Consider the following 21,046-nt stretch of genomic DNA (forward strand, 5'->3'; position numbering starts at 1 on the left):
TGCTGCCTTCGTTGAGTGTTCAGACCCCTTTGGATTGGGCTGATGTCTGTCAAATGTCATTTGCTATTTGTGTGCAGAAATTATTTTCTTGCTAATCTTCATGCTTGTAAAATCAATTTCCCAAATGCCCAACCAGGAAAGTTTAATTACCAGCATCACAGAGGCACAACATTGGACAACCATTTCATTGCATTTTTGCCAGAAGTGCTATCTGCTTCAGAATTCTAAATAGCACTTGGCTTGCAGCATTCCTCATGGGGTTCATAGCTACTGATACTATTGAATTTAAGGACAGAGGTAGCAAAACGGAACAAATAACTCCTCTTTTAACTCATTAGGGCTGACTTTCTGAATTTACACAATTGTGGGAGGTTTGTTCACTGCCTGTGTACCTTAGAAAATATGCCCACGATTTACCAATAGTCAAGGCTGATGAGCTTGTCTCCACACCAGTAGTGAAAATATAGATCGGCCCTATTAAATTCTTCTATGTCTTTCAACAACAACTTGCATTTATATAGCACCTTTAATGTAGTAAAATGTCCCAAGGCACTTCATGGGGGCATTATCAAATGAAATTTGACATCGAGCCACATAGATCTTAGGACAGGTGCCCAAAAGCTTGGCCAAAGAGGCAGGTTTAAGGAGCATCTTAGAGGAGAGAAATGTAGAGATGTGGAGAAGTTTAGGGAGGAAATTCCAGAGCTCAGGGCCCACGCAGCTGAAGACACAGCCACCAATGTAGGAACGCATAAAATAAAGGATGTGCAAGAGGCCAGATTTGATAACTTCAAACAGATAACTTTGTTCAAACTTGCTATTAGGAGGTTTTCTATAAACTTCTGCAGAAGAATTTAACAAAACTACACAACTGCAGAATATCCCTAAATATAAAATTAATAGGATCCTGTCTCCAATAATATCATAATCGTGCTAAAGATTAGCTGTAAATAGTGACCCCCGCTGTCCTAATTTACAGTAATGATTATGATTTTGGTAAACAAAATATAGACTGGAGAACAGAGGGATGATCAGATTGAATGTGCAGAACACAGGTTTATTTTTCAGAAGGTATTGTTTTAAAACAATGACTATCTTACAGATTGAGGTGAAAGGTCGTCCTGTCTGCCTTCAGTACTATGGTATGGGCTGTAACATGTGGATGATTGATTAGCAAAGTGGGCTTTCATTATATAGTCTTGTTGCCTGGATTGCCTTATCATTTGGGTACTATAGAAAGGATGTCAAGACCTTGGAGAGACGGCAGAGGAGAATTACTGGAATGGTACCAGGGATGTGGGACTTCAGTTATATGGAGAGACTAGAGGAGCTAGGATTGCTTTCCTTACAGCAGAGAAGTTTAAGGGGGGATTTGATAGAGGTGTTCAAAATCAAGAAGGGTTTTGATAGAATAAATAAAGAGAAACTGTTTCTAGTGGCTGAAGGGTCGGAAACCAGAGGACACATATTTAAGGTAATTGGCAAAAGAACCAAAGGTGGCGTGAGGAAACGTTTTTTTACGCAGCGAGATATGGTCTGGAATGCTCTGCTTTAAAGATTCAATAGTAACTTTCAAAAGAGAATTGGATAAGTATTGAAGGGAAAACATTTGCAGAGCTTTGGGGAAAGAGCAAGGGAGTGGGACTAATTGGATAGCTCTTTCAAAGAGCCGGCACAGACACGATGGGCTGAATATCATCCTTCTGTGGTGTATCATTCTGTGACTTTAAATGGACACATTTTTACAATTTTCTTCTAATTTTTGCTTAAATTGTGCCATACTTGTGTCTCTTTTATCCTTGGTCTCAGTCTGTTGGGTATCTTCATATATCCTCTCTATCACAAAGACCGACTACTTCCACCTCCATAATAATGCCTTCTTCCGCTCCTGCCTCAGCCTATCTGTTGCTATACCCTTGATCCACTTCTCGACTTGATTATTCCATTGTTCTTCTGGCTGGCCTCCCATCCTTCACCCTCTATAAAATTGAGCTAATTCAAAACTTCGCTGCCCATATCCAATCCTGCACCAAGCCCCACTCACCCATTACCCCAGTTCGCTGCCGGCCTACAGTGGCTCCCAGTTTCCCTATGCCTCAAATTTAAATTTATCTAAATTTAAATTTAGCTGATCTAATAAACTGTAGAAATTAAATAAGTACCTTCTACCTTCCTTTTGTACTAAATAACACTAATCACTGGATATGAGTACTTGTCTAAAGACTCGATTGTGCCATAAATAGAAGGAAAAAGAATACTGCTGCATTGCTTGTATTTTCTGAAATGGCTATGAGAGAGCAAGAGAGGCTCATATGCACATGTCCAGGCACTTTTAAACGTCAAAGTAGTGCAAACAGATGCAGTTGTTGCTAACCCTGTATCCTCATTATTAGATTTGTAGCATAGTCTATAATGATGAGAAGCAAGAATAATTACAGATGACGATATAAGTGATCGTTTTTCACTTGTAGCTGTAGCAATAGCTAAAAATATGTTAATTAGCAGAATATATGAGCAGATAACCATGTCCTTGCCTGAAACAAGTTCCTAGATTAGTAACAGTACATTCACAGATGTGTTTTAGGGAAACATTTATTTTAATGATTTAATTGGTGAAGGGATGAAGAACTAAGTTATATTTGTGTAGTGCCATGTAATTTTCAGTTCTTGTGTTGAGCTGGTAATGTGCAGTGTAATGTTATTGTGCTGATTATACACTTTCCTCAGTCTGTGTAGGACATTGCACAGAAGTTACAAAAAATGTTACTATTGTAAACACTCAGAACAGATTGATTGGCCTGCGCTTTTTCTTCACCATTTCCAGTCAAGAAGTTTTATGCATGGCCTATAGCCCATGACACACATATTCTATTTTTGTTTAAATCTTTTCCAATAAATCCCTAATTTACTTTGTCCTTTCTTGAAGGGAGTGACTCATAGAAACATAGAAATTTACAGCATAGAAGGAGGCCATTTCGGCCCATCGTGTCCGCGCCGGCCGACAAAGAGCCACACAGCCCTTGGTCGGCAGCCCTAAATGTTACATATAAACCTATGAACAATGACGGAAAGGCAAAGAACACCAGCCCAACTAATTCACCTCACCACAACTGTGACACCCCTTATACTGAAAACATCTACACTCCACTCCAACCGGAGCCATGTGATCTCCTGGGAGAGGCAAAAAACAGATAAAAACCCAGGCCAATATAGGAAGAAAATATCTGGGAAAATTCCTCTCCGACCCATCCAGGCGATCGACACTAGTCCAGGAGATAACCCTGGCCATGCATTCTATTCCCTGCAGTACTTACCATTATATCTGCGCCATCCAATAAAAGGTCATCCAGTCTAATCCCAATTACCAGCTCTAGGTCCGTAACCCTGCACTTTAAGTGCCCATCCAACCATCTCTTAAAAGTGGGGGGGGGCGGGGCAGGGGTGGGGGGGTGAGGGTTTCTGCATCCACCACTCTTCCAGGCAGCGAGTTCCAGATCCCCACAACCCTCTGCGTAAAGAAGCCCCCCCCCACTCCCCCTCAACTCCCCTCTAAACCTTCCACCAACCACCTTAAAACTATGCCATCTCATAATAGACCCCTCCACCAATGGAAATAGACCCTTACTATCCACTATGTCCAGGCCCCTCAATATTTTGTACACCTCAATGAGGTCTCCTCTCAACCTCCTCTGATCCAATGAGAACAAACCCAGCCTATCCAATCTATCCTTATAACTAAGATTCTCCATTCCAGGCAGCATCCTAGTAAATCTTCTTTGAACCCTCTCTAGTGCAATCACGTCCTTCCTATAATACGGCGACCAGAACTGCATGCAGTACTCCAGCTGTGGCCTTACCAAAGTATTATATAATTTAAGCATAACCTCCCTGTTCTTATATTCTATGCCTCGGCCAATAAAGGCAAGCATTCCGTATGCCTTCTTAACGACCTTATCCACCTGGCCTGCTACTGTCAAGGATCTGTGGACAAGTACTCCAAGGTCCCTTTGTTCATCTACACTTTTAAATGGCCTACTGCTTAATGTGTATACCCTTTCCTTATTAGCCCTCCCAAAGTGCATTACCTCATACTTCTCTGAATGAAATTCCATTTGCCACTGCTCTGCCCACCTGATCAATAGATTGATATCCTCCTGCAGCCCATGACGTTCCTCTTCATTATCAACCACACAGCCAATTTTAGTGCCATTTGCAAACTTCTTAATCATACTCCCTATATTCAAATCTAAATCATTGATATATACCACAAAAAGCAAGCGACCCAGTACTAAGCCCTGTGGAACCCCACTGGAAAATCCTTCCAGTCACAAAAACATCCGTCAATCATTACCCTTTGCTTCCTACCTCGAAGCCAATTTTGGATCCAACTTGCCACTTTGCCCTGGATCCCATGGGCTTTAACCTTCATGACCAGTCTACCTTATGGGACCTTTTCAAAAGCCTTGCTAAAGTCCATATGTACTACATCGTGCGCACTACCCTCATCGACCCTCTTAGTTACCTCCTCAAAAAATTCAATCAGATTAGTCAGACACGATCTTCCCTTAACAAATCCATGCTGACTGTCCCTAATTAATCCTTGCCTTTCCAAATGCAGAGCTCAATTCCAATATCTCGCCCTGTCTGACATGTATGAGCCTGGACAATGAGTGTTCGCAGGCTATTTGTGACATCAGAGCGGGAGCTAAGTCTGTCTTCATATCATGTCTGCACACAAACCTTAGCAGTAGTGATGGGACAGCAATCAGGAGCTGGAATCCGTGCTAATTCTGGCCTGGCAACATTGGAGGTTGGATTATTTTAATAAGCAAAATATATTATGATTTGTAGCATTTAATGAACATATTCTAAAGTGAAGCTATAAAACCTATTTTATCAAGATGTTGATGTACTGTATTACTCAAAACTCCTGGATTTGGGGAGAACATTGGCTGTACAATATGGTTTAGCATTTGGTGTATATTCATTGGGGGAGAAATTGTGCAGCGTCCTGTTTAGGGGTGATAACTTTTGTGATAGCGCAAAAGTATCGGCAGGAGCTATGCGACTGACTCAGACTTTGATTTCCGCTTTAGCGCTCCAGGAAGGAAGGGGAACGCTAAATCAAGCGCTAAAGCCAGCAAGAGAGGAGGCAGTGGTGCAGCGCTGCCCAATGTTGAGGACAGCACTGCCAGGAACGGAGTCTCCTTCCCTCCCTTAAAGGGAAGGGCCATCGCTGCAGGCGCTGCATGAAACTGATGTCCCTTGTCGCCGACGGCAGTCATGATTCGCGATGACCAGCCCCAAGCACTCCACCGGGGCGATGCGCAGCACAATGATGTCACTTTCTCCGGGTACAAGCGATCGTGGCGCTAGCTAGGGGTTACTGCCGCCGCAAACCTCCATGGGAATTTCGTGGCCGTTGGTACTCTCGCCGCACCCATGCGCCGAGCTGTTAGTGCCCCGTTATTATGCCCCAGAGGCACTAATGGGGTGAGTAAAGGAGACCAATTTCTAGCCAATTCAGTATTTTGAGTGTGGTCAACACTAACTTGATTCAGTATAAAATTCTTACTGAAGCCTCAACATCCCTGGACTTGTTGAATGTTGACAACAGACCTTTGGAGTTTTCAAAAATATGCAATTTTCCATTGTGCATCATGAAATACACTCTTATGATAGAAATAAACTGCAAGTCAGTGGCAGTTAACAGTCAATCCGCTGCAAGTGGGTCCCTGGCTAAGTGACAATTATTGTGACTGGCAGTTGACTGACCAGTTTTAACTATTGTGTTTCAAGAGGTATATATTAGAGGGATATCTGCTGAAGCTCAGAGCTAGATGAATCTGCTAAACAGTGGCAACAAGAAATTGGTGAGTGGTCATTTGGTGCAGAGGGGGAAGGAGGTGCTGAGTAATTTAAATTAAGGGGCAACAATAAATATATAAATATTTAGAATAGCTAATGAGATCTAAGGGGATAACATTTAAATTAACTAAGTAGAGGATACCAACATTAAAGAGATCCAAATTGCATTAAATAAAAATCTGGTATACATGAATAATTAAATAATTAAATATGTGTAAGGGGATATTAAACAAAAAACATATATATAGATAAATATACCATAAGTAGATAGACTTTGAAGCAAAATGATGTGACAGTGGAGACCCTTTGCCTGCAATTCCTGTGCAGTAATTTGAAAAGTAAAAATTTGCTGGGATATGGGTAATGAGGAGGGGAGTGGCATGAATTGAGTAGCTCTTTCAAATAGCCAGCGCAGGTATGATGGGCTGAATGGCCTCCCTTTTGTGCTGTATTATTCTATGATTCTATGTTTCTACATGGACTGCTGTTAATGATAGCATTTTTGATTATTTGAAAGACTTGTCATCTTTTCCAATTCAAAAATGTTACTGTAGTCTTCAAACAGTTAGTGGCAATGATGCCTATTAGAGGTACCTGAATTATTGAGATACCCTTCACATAGACTCTGAGTTGCTCTGGTGTTTCAAGAATTTCTACAATGAATGTTTGAGTAATGCTCAGTCTGATGCAATTATTGGGTGGTCCCCAATCTGGAATAGAATCCATTTCAGAGCTTGGATGGCAGATAAAAGGGTATGACAGATTAACCTCGCTGGTTATAGGTTTCACACGAGCCGTGATGTTGGTATTGCAGTGCGTAAATAAATGCAGATCTGGAGATAGATTTTCAGCATTCATGTGGACATTCAGATAAAGCGATTACAATAGGGTGGCTTGAAATGAACCCGCAGGCAGGGGTGGATTAACCATGGGGCGGATGGGGCTGCAGCCCCATAGGCCCACCAAATAAATGTAGGAAAAAATATATAAGGCCTCCCAAATAGGTTAGAAACATAGAAACATAGAAAATAGGTGCAGGAGTAAGCCACTCGGCCCTTCGAACCTGCACCACCATTTAATAAGATCATGGCTGATCATTCACCTCAGAACTCCTTTCCTGCTTTCTCTCCCTTGATCCCTTTAGCCATAAGGGCCATATTCAACTCCCTCTTGAATATATCTAACGAACTGGCATCAACAACTCTCTGCAGAAGAGAATTCCACAGGTTAACAACTCTCTGAGTGAAGAAGTTTCTCCTCATCTCGGTCCTAAATGGTTTAATCCTTATCCTTAGACTGTGGCCCCTAGTTCTGGACTCCCCCTAACATTGGGAACATTCTTCTTGCATCTAACCTGTCCAGTCCCGTCAGAATTTTATATGTTTCTATGAGATCCCCTCTCATTCTTCTAAACTCCAGTGAATATAGGCCCAGTCGATCCAGTGTCTCATCATATGTCAGTCCTGCCATCCCGGGCATCAGTCTGGTGAACCTTCGCTGCACTTCCTCAATAGCAAGAACGACCTTCCTCAGATTAGGAGACCAAAACTGAACACAATATTCCAGATGGGGCCTCGCCAAGGCCCTGTACAGCTGCAGCAAGACCTCCCTAGCTATGAAGGCCAACATGCCATTTGCCTTCTTCACCGCCTGCTGTACCTGCATGCCAACCTTCAATGACTAATGTACCATGACACCCAGTTCTCGTTGCAGCTCCCCTTTTCCTAATCTGCCGCCATTCAGATAATATTCTGCCTTCATGTTTTTGCCACCAAAGTGGATAACCTCACATTTATCCACATTATACTGCATCTTTCATGCATTTGCCCACTCACCTAACCTGTCCAAGTCACTCTGCAGCCTCCTCACAGCTCACATCGCCACCCAGCTTAGTGTCATCTGCAAACTTGGAGATATTACACTCAATTCCTTCATCCAAATCATTGATGTATATTGTAAATATCTGGGGTCCCAGCACTGAGCCCTGCGGCACCCCATTGTCACTGCCTGAATAGATTAGACAATAAGAGAGGAAAAACAAGACCGAGGAAAATAGATTCACTTGTTTATACCTATATACAGAAGTACCTGTATACACTAATGTACAGAACAGAATATGTACAAGCCTGTTTTATTTCACATGTTATTGAGAGAAGTTTGCATATGTGTATAGAAATCTAGTATTGCAATTTTACATAAACTAGAATATATACCTACTTGATTCAGAATATATGCTTTCATTGTTGAATAAACTGTCCTATGTTTTCATACTCAGAATCAGAATCATATATGTAATGTAATGGACATGAACAAACCTAACTATAGGCCCATTTGGATCAGTTTGCCCCAGGCCCATCAGGCCCTTAATCCGGCCCTGCCCGCTAGGGTCTGTACACGCCAGGTATGTAATTTAAAAGATTGTTCGTCTTGAGCATATAATAATGGCACAGACTTAACTGCAGAATGAATGTACGGTAGTCTCTCTTAGCATCAGGATAAGCGCAGCGATCTCTCAGACGATCCTAAACAAATGAACCTATCCTTGCTCTTGTTTGCCAAGCATGCTTTTCTGAGAAGTTGGAGGACAGTGCTCTGTTGAGTCTGTAAATAGATGCAACAGGTAGCTGATGCAAAGTGCCAGGATTTGGATGGCCTTCAAAGGGGAGATGCAGACAATTGCAGAAGCACTGGGGTCACGTGGAAAATGGCCTCGAAACAGATACATTCTGACTGTGCAGCTTTCTAATTCCAGTCTTATTATGCCAATTAAAGTTTTGACTTATTTATAAGATTGCTGAGTATTTCCCAAGCTGTATGTTGTAACTCAATATTACGCCCGACCCATCTGTAGAGGGCATTCTCTTCTCTACTCATTCTTTCTTAAGATTTCTAGAATTTTATGAGGGGCGGAATTTGGTTATGGCTGGTTTTCGGGTCTGTAGCCATTGGTGTGCCAACAGCCAATCAGGAGGCCCGAGGCCAGTGCTTGTCATGCTTCCACAGGCAGCATGCGCATGTTACTAAGAATAATGTACATCCCGGGAGGTGGGTTGGAGCAGCGATGAAGGCGGGAATCATGAGGACTTTGGAATCAAGGAAGCACTCTGGCTTCTCATGGCTCCACAGGAATATTTCACTTCAATTTTTGCAACATCAAACAACATATCTTTTGGTGACAGTCATCGCTTCAGCCGCAACGGCCACTTCAGAATTCTGAGCGGAGCAAACCCTGTTGAATGAATTTCTGCAATGGGTTCTAAAAACAGGCATTCGACTCCTCGTTTACATTTGTAAGGAAGGGGCCTCACGCCTGCAAAATCGCCTCTGCCAATAAGACAGCTCCCTTAACACTGGTGCAAATCGGGTGCGGGATGTCGTGTCCCAAATTGGTCCAGTTTGCTCCCATTTTCAACCCCGAAAATAGTCATTACAAGGACAAATTTCCAGCCCAGACATTCGAGGTAGGACATTTTTCAATAGTTATTTAAACTCTCTAGGGTGTATTTTCACTTTTTACCACGAAGTGCAAAGTGGACAGTAGCGGGTCACACCACCCGTTGTTCATTTGGATTGATTCCACTGGAACTAAAATCGGGCGGGCTGGGTTTGAAATCCGCAACCATCTATTTTCCACCTGGCGATAAAAATTAAAATTCACCCTCTTCTCTGAAGGTTGGAATTCCAATGAGTGGCATGGGTAGTCAAGTGTCTCTCAAAGCCCACAGGAGTTATTGCTGTAACACATGGCCAGGAATCAATCAATATATCAACATATCCGAAATAAATTACTGCCATGCATTCATACTCAAATGGCGCTTTACAATGTGTGGTTCTTAGTCAGCAACAGTTAAGGGGTAATACTGACGTACAAAAATAATGCATGTCGGAAATTCAAGTGAGCAATCTATTAAATGTAGAATATGATATAAAGGGTAAACTCACCACTCTCACACTCCCTGCAGGAAGACACACTCAAAGTGGGGTAAAAATATAATTTAGGGGGTCTGCATTGTGCCCGAAGCAAAGGCCCAAGGATCGGTAGGATTTGGTCATTGGGTCTCATCTGATAATTGAGGCGAGGTTCATCCATAATTGTGCCTCCACAGACAGCTTGCCTGACAGGAGATGTCAAATTCACATCGGTTGCCTTGGCATTGTTGTCACAAATGCTACGCACAAAACTCGAGTGCACTACAGAGTTCCTGGAGTTCAGCCTCAGAATGTGCACAGACGCAGGCATCGTCCGCATACTGTAGCTCAACAACAGAGGTTGGGGTGATCTTGGACCTGGCCTGAGGCGGCAAAGGTTAAACAGCTTCCCACTGGTTCTGTAGTTTAGTTCCACTCCAGTGGGGAGCTTGTTGACTGTGAGGTGGAGCATGGCAGCGAGGAAGATTGAGAAGAAGGTTGGAGTGATGACGCAGCCCTGTTTGACCCCGGGCCGGATGTGGATTGGGTCTGTAATGGATCCGCTGGTAAGGATCACGGCCTGCATGTCGTCGTGGAATAGGCGAAGGATGTTGACAAACTTTTGGGGGCATCCGAAACGGAGGAAGACGTTCCATAGACCCTCGCGGTTGACAGTATCAAAGGACTTTGTAAGGTCGAAAAAGGCCATGTATAAGAGCTGGCGCTGCTCCCTGCATTTTTCCTGCCGCTGTCGCACTGCAAAGATCATCCAACATCAGCGTCCTCGTCCAGGCAAAAATCCCCAGCAATAAAGCACTGACCACACTTGATCAGCTCCGCTGGGCAGGCCACATAGTTCGCATGCCAGACACGAGACTCCCAAAGCAAGTGCTCTATGCGGAGCTCCTTCATGGCAAACGAGCCAAAGGTGGGCAGCGGATACGTTACAAGTAAACCCTCAAAGCCTCCCTGATAAAGTGCGATGTCCCCACTGACACCTGGGAGTCCCTGGCCAAAGGCCTCCCTAAGTGGAGAAAGTGCATCCGGGAGGGCGCTGAGCACTTTGAATCTCAACGCCAAGAGCGTGCAGAAATCAAGCACAGGCAGCGGAATGAGTGTGCGGCAAACCAGACCCACCCACCCCTTCCCTCAACGATTATCTGTCCCACCTGTGATAGAGTCTGTGGCTCTCGTATTGGACTGTTCAGCCACCAAAGAACTCACTTCAGGAGTGTAAGCAAGCCTTCCTCGATTCCAAGGGACTGCCTATGAAATGATGATGCTGACACTACTGAGCTGGGTTTTTATTTATCTCTTCACTTCTTATTATTGTTGTTAACGAAACAAAACCACCTTATGTTTTGTTGTTGAATGAGTTTTATCGGGCATTACTGGACTTTAAATTGAAACCAATATTGATGACACAGATCATCTAACTTTTTGTGACAAATTCCCCACAAATTGTATTCTTTGCGGGATTTGAGTCTGAAATCAATCAAAGCACAATTCTTAATTCAACAGCTGACTGCTGATATTTCCTTACCAGTAACTAGTAACACATTTTGATCATGTTGTTTTCAGACAGCTAAGGGATAAAAACTGAAGAGTTCCTGAGGGATCTACTAGTTGAGAAGGCTATATAACGTACAGTCGATTTCCCTTCATGGAGAGCTGGTGATATATTACATAGTGTCTGTGTACTTACTGCAAACTCTAATGCGTCTCTTAAATCCTGGCACTTTCAGTTGAGCCCTTGTCTTACTTACCTGAGAGTCCACCCACGTCCATTTTCTTCAGGTTCTTTGCCTCCAGGATGCAGACAGTGAGTTTCCCTGCAGTCGGAACGTAGCGCAAAGAGGTGCAAATGTCTCCCAGTTTCTCCGGCTGTAGGAGAACATTGTAGAAATTTGGATAGTTACAAAACTGTCCCAATCTTTGCACTTAATAATATGGAAAATTAACTTATTGATGGAATAGGGCAGCAGAACATCTTTCTATATCTGCGACCTAGGCTCGATTACAGCCAGCCTGATAAGATGAAAGTTTTCTTTCTCTATTGGCTATAAAGGACCCATGTTGAGGTGAGTTTGGAGCTAGCTTGCAGGGTGTCATTCTATATAAAAATCTGAGCACAATTCAGTACTACTGGTGCTAAATTGACATTCTTACTCAAACAGATAATAAGGTTGGCTGGTGAAGGAAATGGAAAAGCCATATGGATGCATTACAGTTATTCTAAAATTGGGATTAAGGCATTGGAATTTACGGAGTCAATCAAAGGAAACATTGCTCTACATCCAGTGCTGATACTCCGGTGCCAATCCCATTCCAGCACTGACACTCTCATTTTAAGAAATACAAAAAAATCACAAATTTGAAGTCCTTCAAAGAGCTTCAAAAAATTATTTTCTGCCCATTTCTACTGCTTTATATATGGGCAGGTTTACCAAGTTGGCTTTACTGGAGGGGAGCCTCTTTGGCCAACCATGCAATTGTGATGCATGGTTCCCACGATGTTACAGTGTCTATATGGCCAGCAGGCAAGATTCCCTCCCGGAAACAAACTCCGAAAATGACCTCCATAGAGTGTTGCCTCAGTCAAGGTGGCAATCCACCATAATCTTCAGTTACTGTACAATTTACCATTCTATTATCTCTGCAACAGCACACAATTTTGGTTTAGCATTAGTCTAATAGTTCAATCTTTGACCTGCGTGTTAAAATTGAAACAGTTCTGATAGCATTATAAGCTGCAGGAGTAAATAAGACTCTGAAGTTCACTTCCATGAAATCCATTAATTATTATTAAATTATCATGTACAATATATGTTGAATGATTACTTTATAAGTTTTTAAAACTGTTGCAAATTTGGATTGCTGAACATAGTAAAAGTTGTGCCATGTAAGTCAAAATATGGTAACGTTGATAGCGAGCTAGGATCTAAAGGTACACTGGAACATGAGTAGGCCATTCAGCCCCTCGGGCCTGTTCCACATGTATATTGAGTCATGTCAAGAATACTACAGCATTGTGAGTTTTATTTTCTGGAGGGCATTGCACCACATGTTTGACCAAGGCAATTCATTCACGGTGGATTATACTTCTGCTATGATTTTGAATTAATGACTGTTACAAGATTCACTTTAACAGTTGATGAGATGTAAGAACAAATGTTATAATTTCTATAGTTTGGGTGTCCCGTTTAAAGTGAAAATAACTGCACCCAGTATAGTAGACTGAAGAGAAATGACCTCTAAAATTATTTTTATTTTTCTGTTGTGCTAAGAAAATGTGTGCAGTTTTAGCTCGTTACATCTCTCCACTTCCATCAATGCCGACATAGCCAACCGACGCTGTGCTGAAAACTGCAAATGTTAGTACACTTACTCACTTTATAATTCCTCTTAATCATTTATTGGCCCAAAGATTTATGTACCCAGACAATGAATGGCGCCCAGCCGTGGTTAGACTTGCTCTTGCCCATTTAATGTCCTGGAAGTTGCTGGAAGTGGAAGATGGAAATGGCATAGTTCACTCTACAGGGCATCTGGGATCTGAGTGAACATGGCAAGCAACTGTATATCTCCTGAACAATCAGATTAACAGATTGGGAAATTAACAGAGCAAGGACTGAACAAGGACATGTAATTTAGAATGGGTGAATTCAGTGGCAAATCAGATATAGAAAGAGAACTAGAGAGAGGGAAAGCAAGATTTGATTAAGAAAGAAAAGAGACAGAATGGATAAACTGAAAAAATGTTTTTTTTTAATTCCCCACCAACAATTAAAACCTGAAGGAATGGGACTCCACACTTGTTAAATTTAATTTTCAGTGCCAGAGAGGTTGACTGGCAGTAAGTAACACACTTAGTCCCTTTGTCAGTACATAGTCATAGAATCATAGAATAGTACAGCACAGAAGGAGGCCTTTTGGCGCATCGTGTCTGTGCTGGCTCTTTAAAAGAGCTATCCAATTAATCCCACTCACCTGCTCTTTTGTCACAAACATGCAAATATTTTGCTTTTCATGTATTTATCCAATTCCCTTTTGAAAGTTACGAGTGAATCTGCTAACACCACCTTTCAGGTAGTGCATTCAAGATTAGGGTCAAGAAATTGTGTTGTGTCCCGTTTGGAGGCGGTAACATCCACGAGACTGGATTGCTTGTGGCAGGCACGGAAGTCCCGCCCCACTCTTGAAATTGGGGTTATGGCCCCCGAGAGAAAGTGGAGCGCAAAAAAATGCACTCCACTTCCTCTCTGGGGCACTAATAGGTTGGGAGCAGGGTCACAGTGCTACGCACTGGGCTGCATAGCACTGCCACGTAGGAGGGGCTCTCGCCTTGATTAAAGGGAAGGGCCCAATTTGCCAACTCTGTGGGGCTCTCCCTGGACCACTGGGGAGCAGGGTGCCAGGCCACCAGCCCGGCACTCAAGCGCAATGCCGGGCTGCCAGATCGCGGCATGGACCCGGTGTTCAAAACGGCAACGGGCCGGGGCAAGTAAATCGGCACATCTTTTATTGACCTGCTCGCAACTTCCCCTTTAACTTGCGCCCCACGAGCCTCCTGCCGCTCCGTTCACGTCTACTGAAGCTGTCACTGTCATCGCCCGGCGCAGCTTCAGGGGGCACGGGCCAATTTTTGACCCCGGGCGAAAACGGGTGCTGCGCACGGTGATAACATTGTCATTTCTGGTGCAGCAGAGCGGGGCACTACCGATTACTGCCACCGCTAAACTCCTGCGGAATTTAGTGGGAGTTGTTAGCGGCGCCGCGTCCAGGCAAAAAGTCATTTGCGTCCCATTAGCGCAAACGACCCCAATTTCCCTCGGGAGTTTCCGCTAATTGCGCTCGATTGCGGGCCTTCGGGGAGGCTCCAAAAATTAAACTGGATCTTTTGGGTGCAAGGACACTAATAGGTATGTTTTGAAATATTTTTGAAGAATTTTTTTTTTAATTTAATAAGGAACTGACTACTGTATCCAAATCTAACTAGAAAATAGTTTGGTTTTTTTTTTAAGTCATTTTCAGTCATTGAAAAGCGGATTACTAACAGATGGCCACTGTTTTGTGATAAGCCCATTTTAAGCTGTATTAATCAAACTTTACCAAGTTCCCACTCTTAAATATATCAAAGAATATTTCTTTAAAGTAAAGTTTAAAAAAAACTTTTTAAACGCTGCCCAATTATGTTGGTTCATGGCAGATTTTGCAATCGGTGATGGGCAAATGCATTTGAGCGAAAACTTGGGGGAGAAGAAACACTTTTCAAAATAGGTGCAATTTTGGGCACAATTTGTGGCTACCATAAGGGGTTTTGCATTAAAATGATTTGAGTTGTTTTGTTAGCACTTAGAAGTTATGAAAATGAATACTCCAATGAGTCTTCCTTCAGGACGAGGTAAATGACAGTGTGTATGTGGAGTTTGAGGCTTACATTCAAATTTCCTGTTATATCTCATTCACACTGTGGGCTATAAATTCTTCTGTGCCTTGTTTTAATCCCATGGGAAAAGCCATTACTTTGCTTCTGGGTTGCATGTTACACATGGAGGAATTTCCAGCCATGCTTGTTGCCTGAGCTTAATTTATATTAAAATGCACTTCCAGTTTATCAATGTAAAATACTTTCCCTACAGGTAATGACAGTCTGGAGCTGCAGCACGGTTAAAACATGAAGAAAACCGTTTTGATATGTAGAAGCAAACATTCTTCTTTTCAGAACTAAGTGGTTGGATAGGGACTGAACTATTTACGAGAATAGAATCAATGGGATAGTTTTTACACCTGAGCTCGGCGGGGGATTATGATGGTGACAGTAGTCATGCAGCATTCCCGAAGCATTTCCTGCCTCCCCACCTTAAATTACCTGAGAACAGGTATGGGAGAGCCGTTCATGCCTGGCAGATGGGAGCATATTTTACATTGTAAAGTCATAGCCCGATGACCCCATCGGTGTCACAACGACAATTTAGCTTCCAGATTCGGGAGGCCAATCCTGACAGGCGAACCATGGTGGGAGTCGGAGTGACGAGAAGATGCCAAGGTAAGTTTAAAAATGTAACTTTTCTGTGGAATCCTTGTGGTTGAGGAAGAGCCCGGGCCCTTTAAGGAGCCCTTGGGCCTCCCCAACCCAGGCCTTGCCTCTTCATTTCAGTGCCACTATCGGCTGTTAAACCCCCTGCCCAGAGGTAACTTTATACCATCGTTTGTTTCCTTGGGTCCCCAGCATTTTCGGGCTCCCGACACACCGGAACTTATATAAGTTACGCCATTTTTAAGTGGGAGCCTAGTATTTTATTCAAATGCAGACTGGGAGTTAAAATGGACTGTGCTTCATACTGAGCTTCCAGTAGTGGTCTCCCTCCTGCCCTGCATCGCCACTCATCCCAAAGGCAACATTGACCTGAATAAATTAATTTGGTAGTGGTGATTAGTTGGACATACAATGTAGTAGCCTTCTAATCACTTTGAAACCTTCAAAGTACTATGATCATATTTAAAAGTAGAATTTTCTGCAGACATTGCTGGGCATTTTGCTTTACCTCATATAGTGATTTTAAAAGATAATCTTTAGAAGTATTTACACTGTTTAGATGCAGGAAAGTTTTAAGCATTAAGTCCTGGATTCTTGTTGCAGCACATGACTATCAGAGACTGTTCCAAGACATTGTAATGACTTGATCTCCAGTTCTATTTCCTTTCCATAGTGTGCCATGTGGCTATCAGAGACTGTTTCAAGACACTTAAAACCCTACCTCTTCTTTCTCAGCACTTTCCAGATCTCGCCATTCTTCCAGTTGTTGACCAAGGTCCACTTTGGTCATTAGTACCGTCACTTGGCCAATGCAGTCATGTTTAGAGAATCGATCAAAGTCATAAACTGCCATCACCAAGGTCTTCCCTCCCAGTTCTTGATAAGGAACCTGTGTATAAAATTCAGTTAAAGACAAAATTAAATGACAGAAATCTGTGGATCTACTTTGACCTTAGCTGTCTGGTTCCTCGACACATGCCAATCTTATTGTTATACTGATAACAAATTGCCTTAGGGAGAAAAATCCAATAGCTACAAAAATACATTTTGAAGATATACATTCTCAGGTATTTTTTTGTGCCCCAATTGTAGTAGGTAATCTTTTTGAAAAGTCAATAATATTTATAGAAATGATGTGCACATTTCATAGTAATTTATGGAGAATTTCTCAAAACTATTTATGATTGATGATATATCCAGCTCTGCGAAGCTTGCCTTTGTTTTGATTCAATAGATTAGTAAATCCCTGTTGCTTGACATCTCAACAGTTTAACAGTGTCAAAGAGTCTTGAGACTACACTATCAAAACAGAGTCATGAACCTTCAGCCGCAGTTAAAAACTCATAGTACCTAACAAGTTTTGACAAAGCAATCTATTCATTAATTGAAAATATCTTGCAGCACTAAGTAGGGTGGACAGTTTTCGCAAAGTCTCCTTGTAAATCTGCTAGTGACTCTCAAAAATGTGCTTCAGTTTGCACAAGAAACCGTGGACCTGATCAGACATTTGACAGAGGGAAACAATGATGTTGTTGTTTTTGTCGTAACAGAATAAATTTAACTACAACAAACGTTATCTGATGTAACTCTCTGTCGGACATTACGTAAGACGTTATTTACTGACAATGGAGAGTTGACTCCGGTATTGCAAAAATACCTTTCACATTGACTATTTATGTGAAATTGTTTTATTTGGTGTAATCCATAGCCAGGTATTACTATCACAGTCTTCATGATGTAATTCATGGGGGCTAGTTCCATGGTGGTGTTACTTCACTGGTCTAAAAGATTAATTCATGAGACCATCAGACAGCAGATACTGGGATCAATCTTCATTTTTAGTGCCCCCCAGTGCAGAACTTCCCACTCTGGGAGTACATAACAAGAATTTAATCGTACACCCCATTAATCTTCATGGACAGGAAATCACAGACCCACAAATGAGCTGAATTCCCACCATATGCTACTGGTGTGTGATGGGAATCTTAAAGATGAATAGTTAACCCACTGTGTGATGTGGTCTGAACCATACAGGCCAGGGAGGGTCAAGTTCAGCCCTTCACCTGTACTGAGTCCATCAATTTTAGTGGAGTTAATGGTGGTTTTTCCTCACTATCTCTGGACTGGAGGGGATGGGAGGGAAGAGGAAAAAATTTGGCCAGGGATGGCAATCTGATTGCTATTCAGCAACTTCTGCGGGAATTGCATGTGTGGACATTGACAGGATCTGCCAGGCTGTATCGCTCCTGTGCTGGACCAGCCTGCCAACATTGACTGACTGTCCAGATTCAAAGCATTAGAAGAGTGCTGGCACTTTTGGAACAGCATCCCATTGAGAGTTGTTGCCTTGGGAAGAAGGGTGACGGGTGAAAATCATAACAAGAGTTCAGAAGAATCTAAAAAACAGTGCTCGTGGTAAATTAAACCCAGTAGCACCTCAACTAATACAATATACATCTTGAACCTTTTTACTAAAATGGTGTAGCATTTTCTGTGAGAAACTGCTACAGTTTCCACAGCAGTGAGATTGGAATTGTCCTGACCTAATCAAGGTTACTGCTGCAATATCGGTGTGCCAAGATGAGTTAGATTGGCTGCAATCATCAGTTTGGCCAGCATGTGCCAGAAACACGTGTTACTTTCACACTTGTCCTTTACCATTTTTATTTTTATTTCCATATGTGTGAATAACAGCTGTGAGGACTGTGAAAATAATACTCGTGGATGTATAATAGACTTCAGGGAAAGAAGTGGATAAGTCCCTGATCTGTTGATAACTAACTCCTCAATCCGAACACTTTGACATTAAGGGCCCGAAATTCAGTACCGCTGGAAAGCTGTTGCTCCCCCAACCTTTTTGTGGCCATTAGCGCCAAAATTTTTCGGTGGCTGGGCCACCCCATATTCAGCTCCAAAAGTGAACAAATTGGTTCCAGGGCTGTCTTAATTTGAGCGTTATCAGCACTGAGAAATGCAGCATGCAGTTAAGGGTTTCTAATGAGACAACTGCTCCCTGGCCTTTTTAAAAGCTAGGGTTTGCAGCAAGGCCCTGAGGGGGGGAAGGAGGTTGGAAGGATGGCGGGTGTAAAAGGTGCAAGGAGAGCCAACAGATTCACTGATATGGAGCAGGAGACACTGATGGATGGTGTGGAGGACAGAAGAAGAATACTGTTTCCTGATGTGGGGAGACCTGGCAGACCGTCAGTACATAATGCATGGAGGGAGATTGCAGGGGAGGGGTCAGGCACCTCCATATATGTGGGGATGCATTCTCCCAGGAGGATGCTGGCCAGTCTGCACCCGGCCCTTCCAGGGTGGCGATGAGTCGACGCCTCCTAGCTCTGGGGTGACAGGGATCCTCCTCCTCCTCCTGCACCTCCTCCTCCTGCACCTCCTCCTCCTGTTCCTCCTATGGTACTGCTGGCTCGATCTCCAGCGGCTGTCCCCTCATGATTGCCAGGTTGTGCAGCATGCAGCAGACCACGACGATTATAGAGACCCGTTGAGGAGAGTACTGCAAGGTGCCACCAGAGTGGTCCAGGCACCAGAATCTCTGCTTAAGGATGCCTATGCACTGCTCGATGATGCACCTAGTGGCACAATGAGCATCATTGTATGCATGCTCTGGCGCTGTCCTGGGGTTCCGCAGAGGAGTGAGCAGCAAAGTAGACAGGGGATATCCCATGCCCCCAAGCAGCCAACCGCAATCCTGATTCGGGCCGGTGAAGACAACGGACACACTGGTCTGGCGCAGAATGAATGAATCATGGCTGCTGCCTCCCTTGCCCGCTGCCTGTCTGCACAGTGCTGACGGCGACACCTTCTCCTGCGTGCCGCCCTGGTTCTGAGCAGGTGTACCAGGTGTCTCCCTCCCAACACTCCTCCCATCCTCTGGGTGAACCCTGCCAAGCAGGTCTCTGCAGTCCACAGGCCTCCACTAAAGAGCCAGACCTGAAAGTTGTACAAAAGTACAGGGGTATGGGCAAACCTCTGAGCAGCACTCAGCAGGTTTAATGGAGCCAAAACAATTAATAAAATTATATGAAAAGCTAAATACTGCGGATGCTGGAAAATGAAATAAAAACACTAATAATTAATAAAACTATATCAAAAGATAAATACTGCGGATGCATGCTTGAAAATGAAATAAAAATACTAATAATTAATAAAACTGTTTACCTACCAAAGGGCCCCAGCGGTGTCGTGTTTGAGCACCGCATCGAAAACCTCGCGGGGGCACTGCCAGGAAAAGTCCTACCTTTCCCTCGGTGAATTTCGCTGTCCTGGTGGCTTTTCAACCCTAACACTAACCCTGCACGCTGCTTCCCTCTCTGCTGCAAATCCTCCTTTACAGCGGCTTCACCGCGCCATTTCCAGTGGAAGTGAACACCACTGAAATCCTCCCAGAGCTGAATATGGCTTGGCGAGGGAAAAGTACCTGACCGCAGCGGCTGATCGATTTTTTCGATCAACCGCCCAAACTCCGCGGTAACCATCCCTTCGGGGACGGTGAATTTCGGACCCTTAGACTTTCCATGATCAATGTATGTTGAAATATCCTGCAGGTGGCGCTGTTTCAAATTTATCAACAGGGACTTTTTCTGCATTAAGACAGACTGCACAAGGAACATAATTAAGAAAATATTCACTATTTTTCAAATGCCTCATGTTGGAAGATGTACATTGAATGAACATGCTGATTAAGAGTTTGATGCATAGAAATGGAACTGTTTGCAGACAATCTGATTGCTAACTATATCTGTACCTTTCATTTTAATAACCCTTTAATGCTCAGTCTCACTGGACTTTGTCATCATGGAACAGAAAGACTGCTGGAGAAATTATTCAGTTGAAATGGGCCAAAACTAAACATGATGAGGGTTCTGATTGAAGAATACATTGTTTAATAACAGGGTCAGAATAATTTAAGATTTCTTTTGTGTAGTAGATAACTTTGCTTTCACTTGAAAGGAACATGAATCCAATGTAAGTTAGAGTGATACGTTTTTAGCAATCCATTAACGTGCTCAGAGTAAGCAGAAATTCTTGGCTTGACAGCACATTGCACTTAATCTGTCCAAAAGCCTGCTGTTTCAGCAAATGTCGGTGCTGCTTCATGCAGAATGCACTGTGCAGAGGTATAAGCCTCGTGATATCAGACAATAAAGCAAGGATACTCAATCAATGTATTTCAATGAACGTTGCAGGTTTTTAAGGACATTTAATGTG

The 21,046-nt window shown here is 43.0% G+C and overlaps 1 protein-coding gene across 2 annotated transcripts in view; it reads right to left on the bottom strand.

Moving 5' to 3' along the window:
- LOC139228223 (synaptotagmin-B) overlaps window positions 1–21,046 on the bottom strand; it is a 196,587-nt gene that overhangs the window by 142,644 nt on the left and 32,897 nt on the right. For both annotated transcript variants that reach the window (XM_070859399.1, XM_070859398.1), the window contains exons 5-6: window positions 16,539–16,706; window positions 11,544–11,661 (exon numbers count right to left, since the gene is read on the bottom strand). In XM_070859399.1, the coding sequence (XP_070715500.1) occupies window positions 11,544–11,661; window positions 16,539–16,706 (286 nt within the window). The remainder of the gene's footprint in view (window positions 1–11,543; window positions 11,662–16,538; window positions 16,707–21,046) is intronic.

The sequence above is a fragment of the Pristiophorus japonicus genome, chromosome 17 (assembly GCF_044704955.1).
Source record: "Pristiophorus japonicus isolate sPriJap1 chromosome 17, sPriJap1.hap1, whole genome shotgun sequence".
In the NCBI taxonomy this organism is placed as follows: Eukaryota; Metazoa; Chordata; class Chondrichthyes; family Pristiophoridae; genus Pristiophorus; species Pristiophorus japonicus.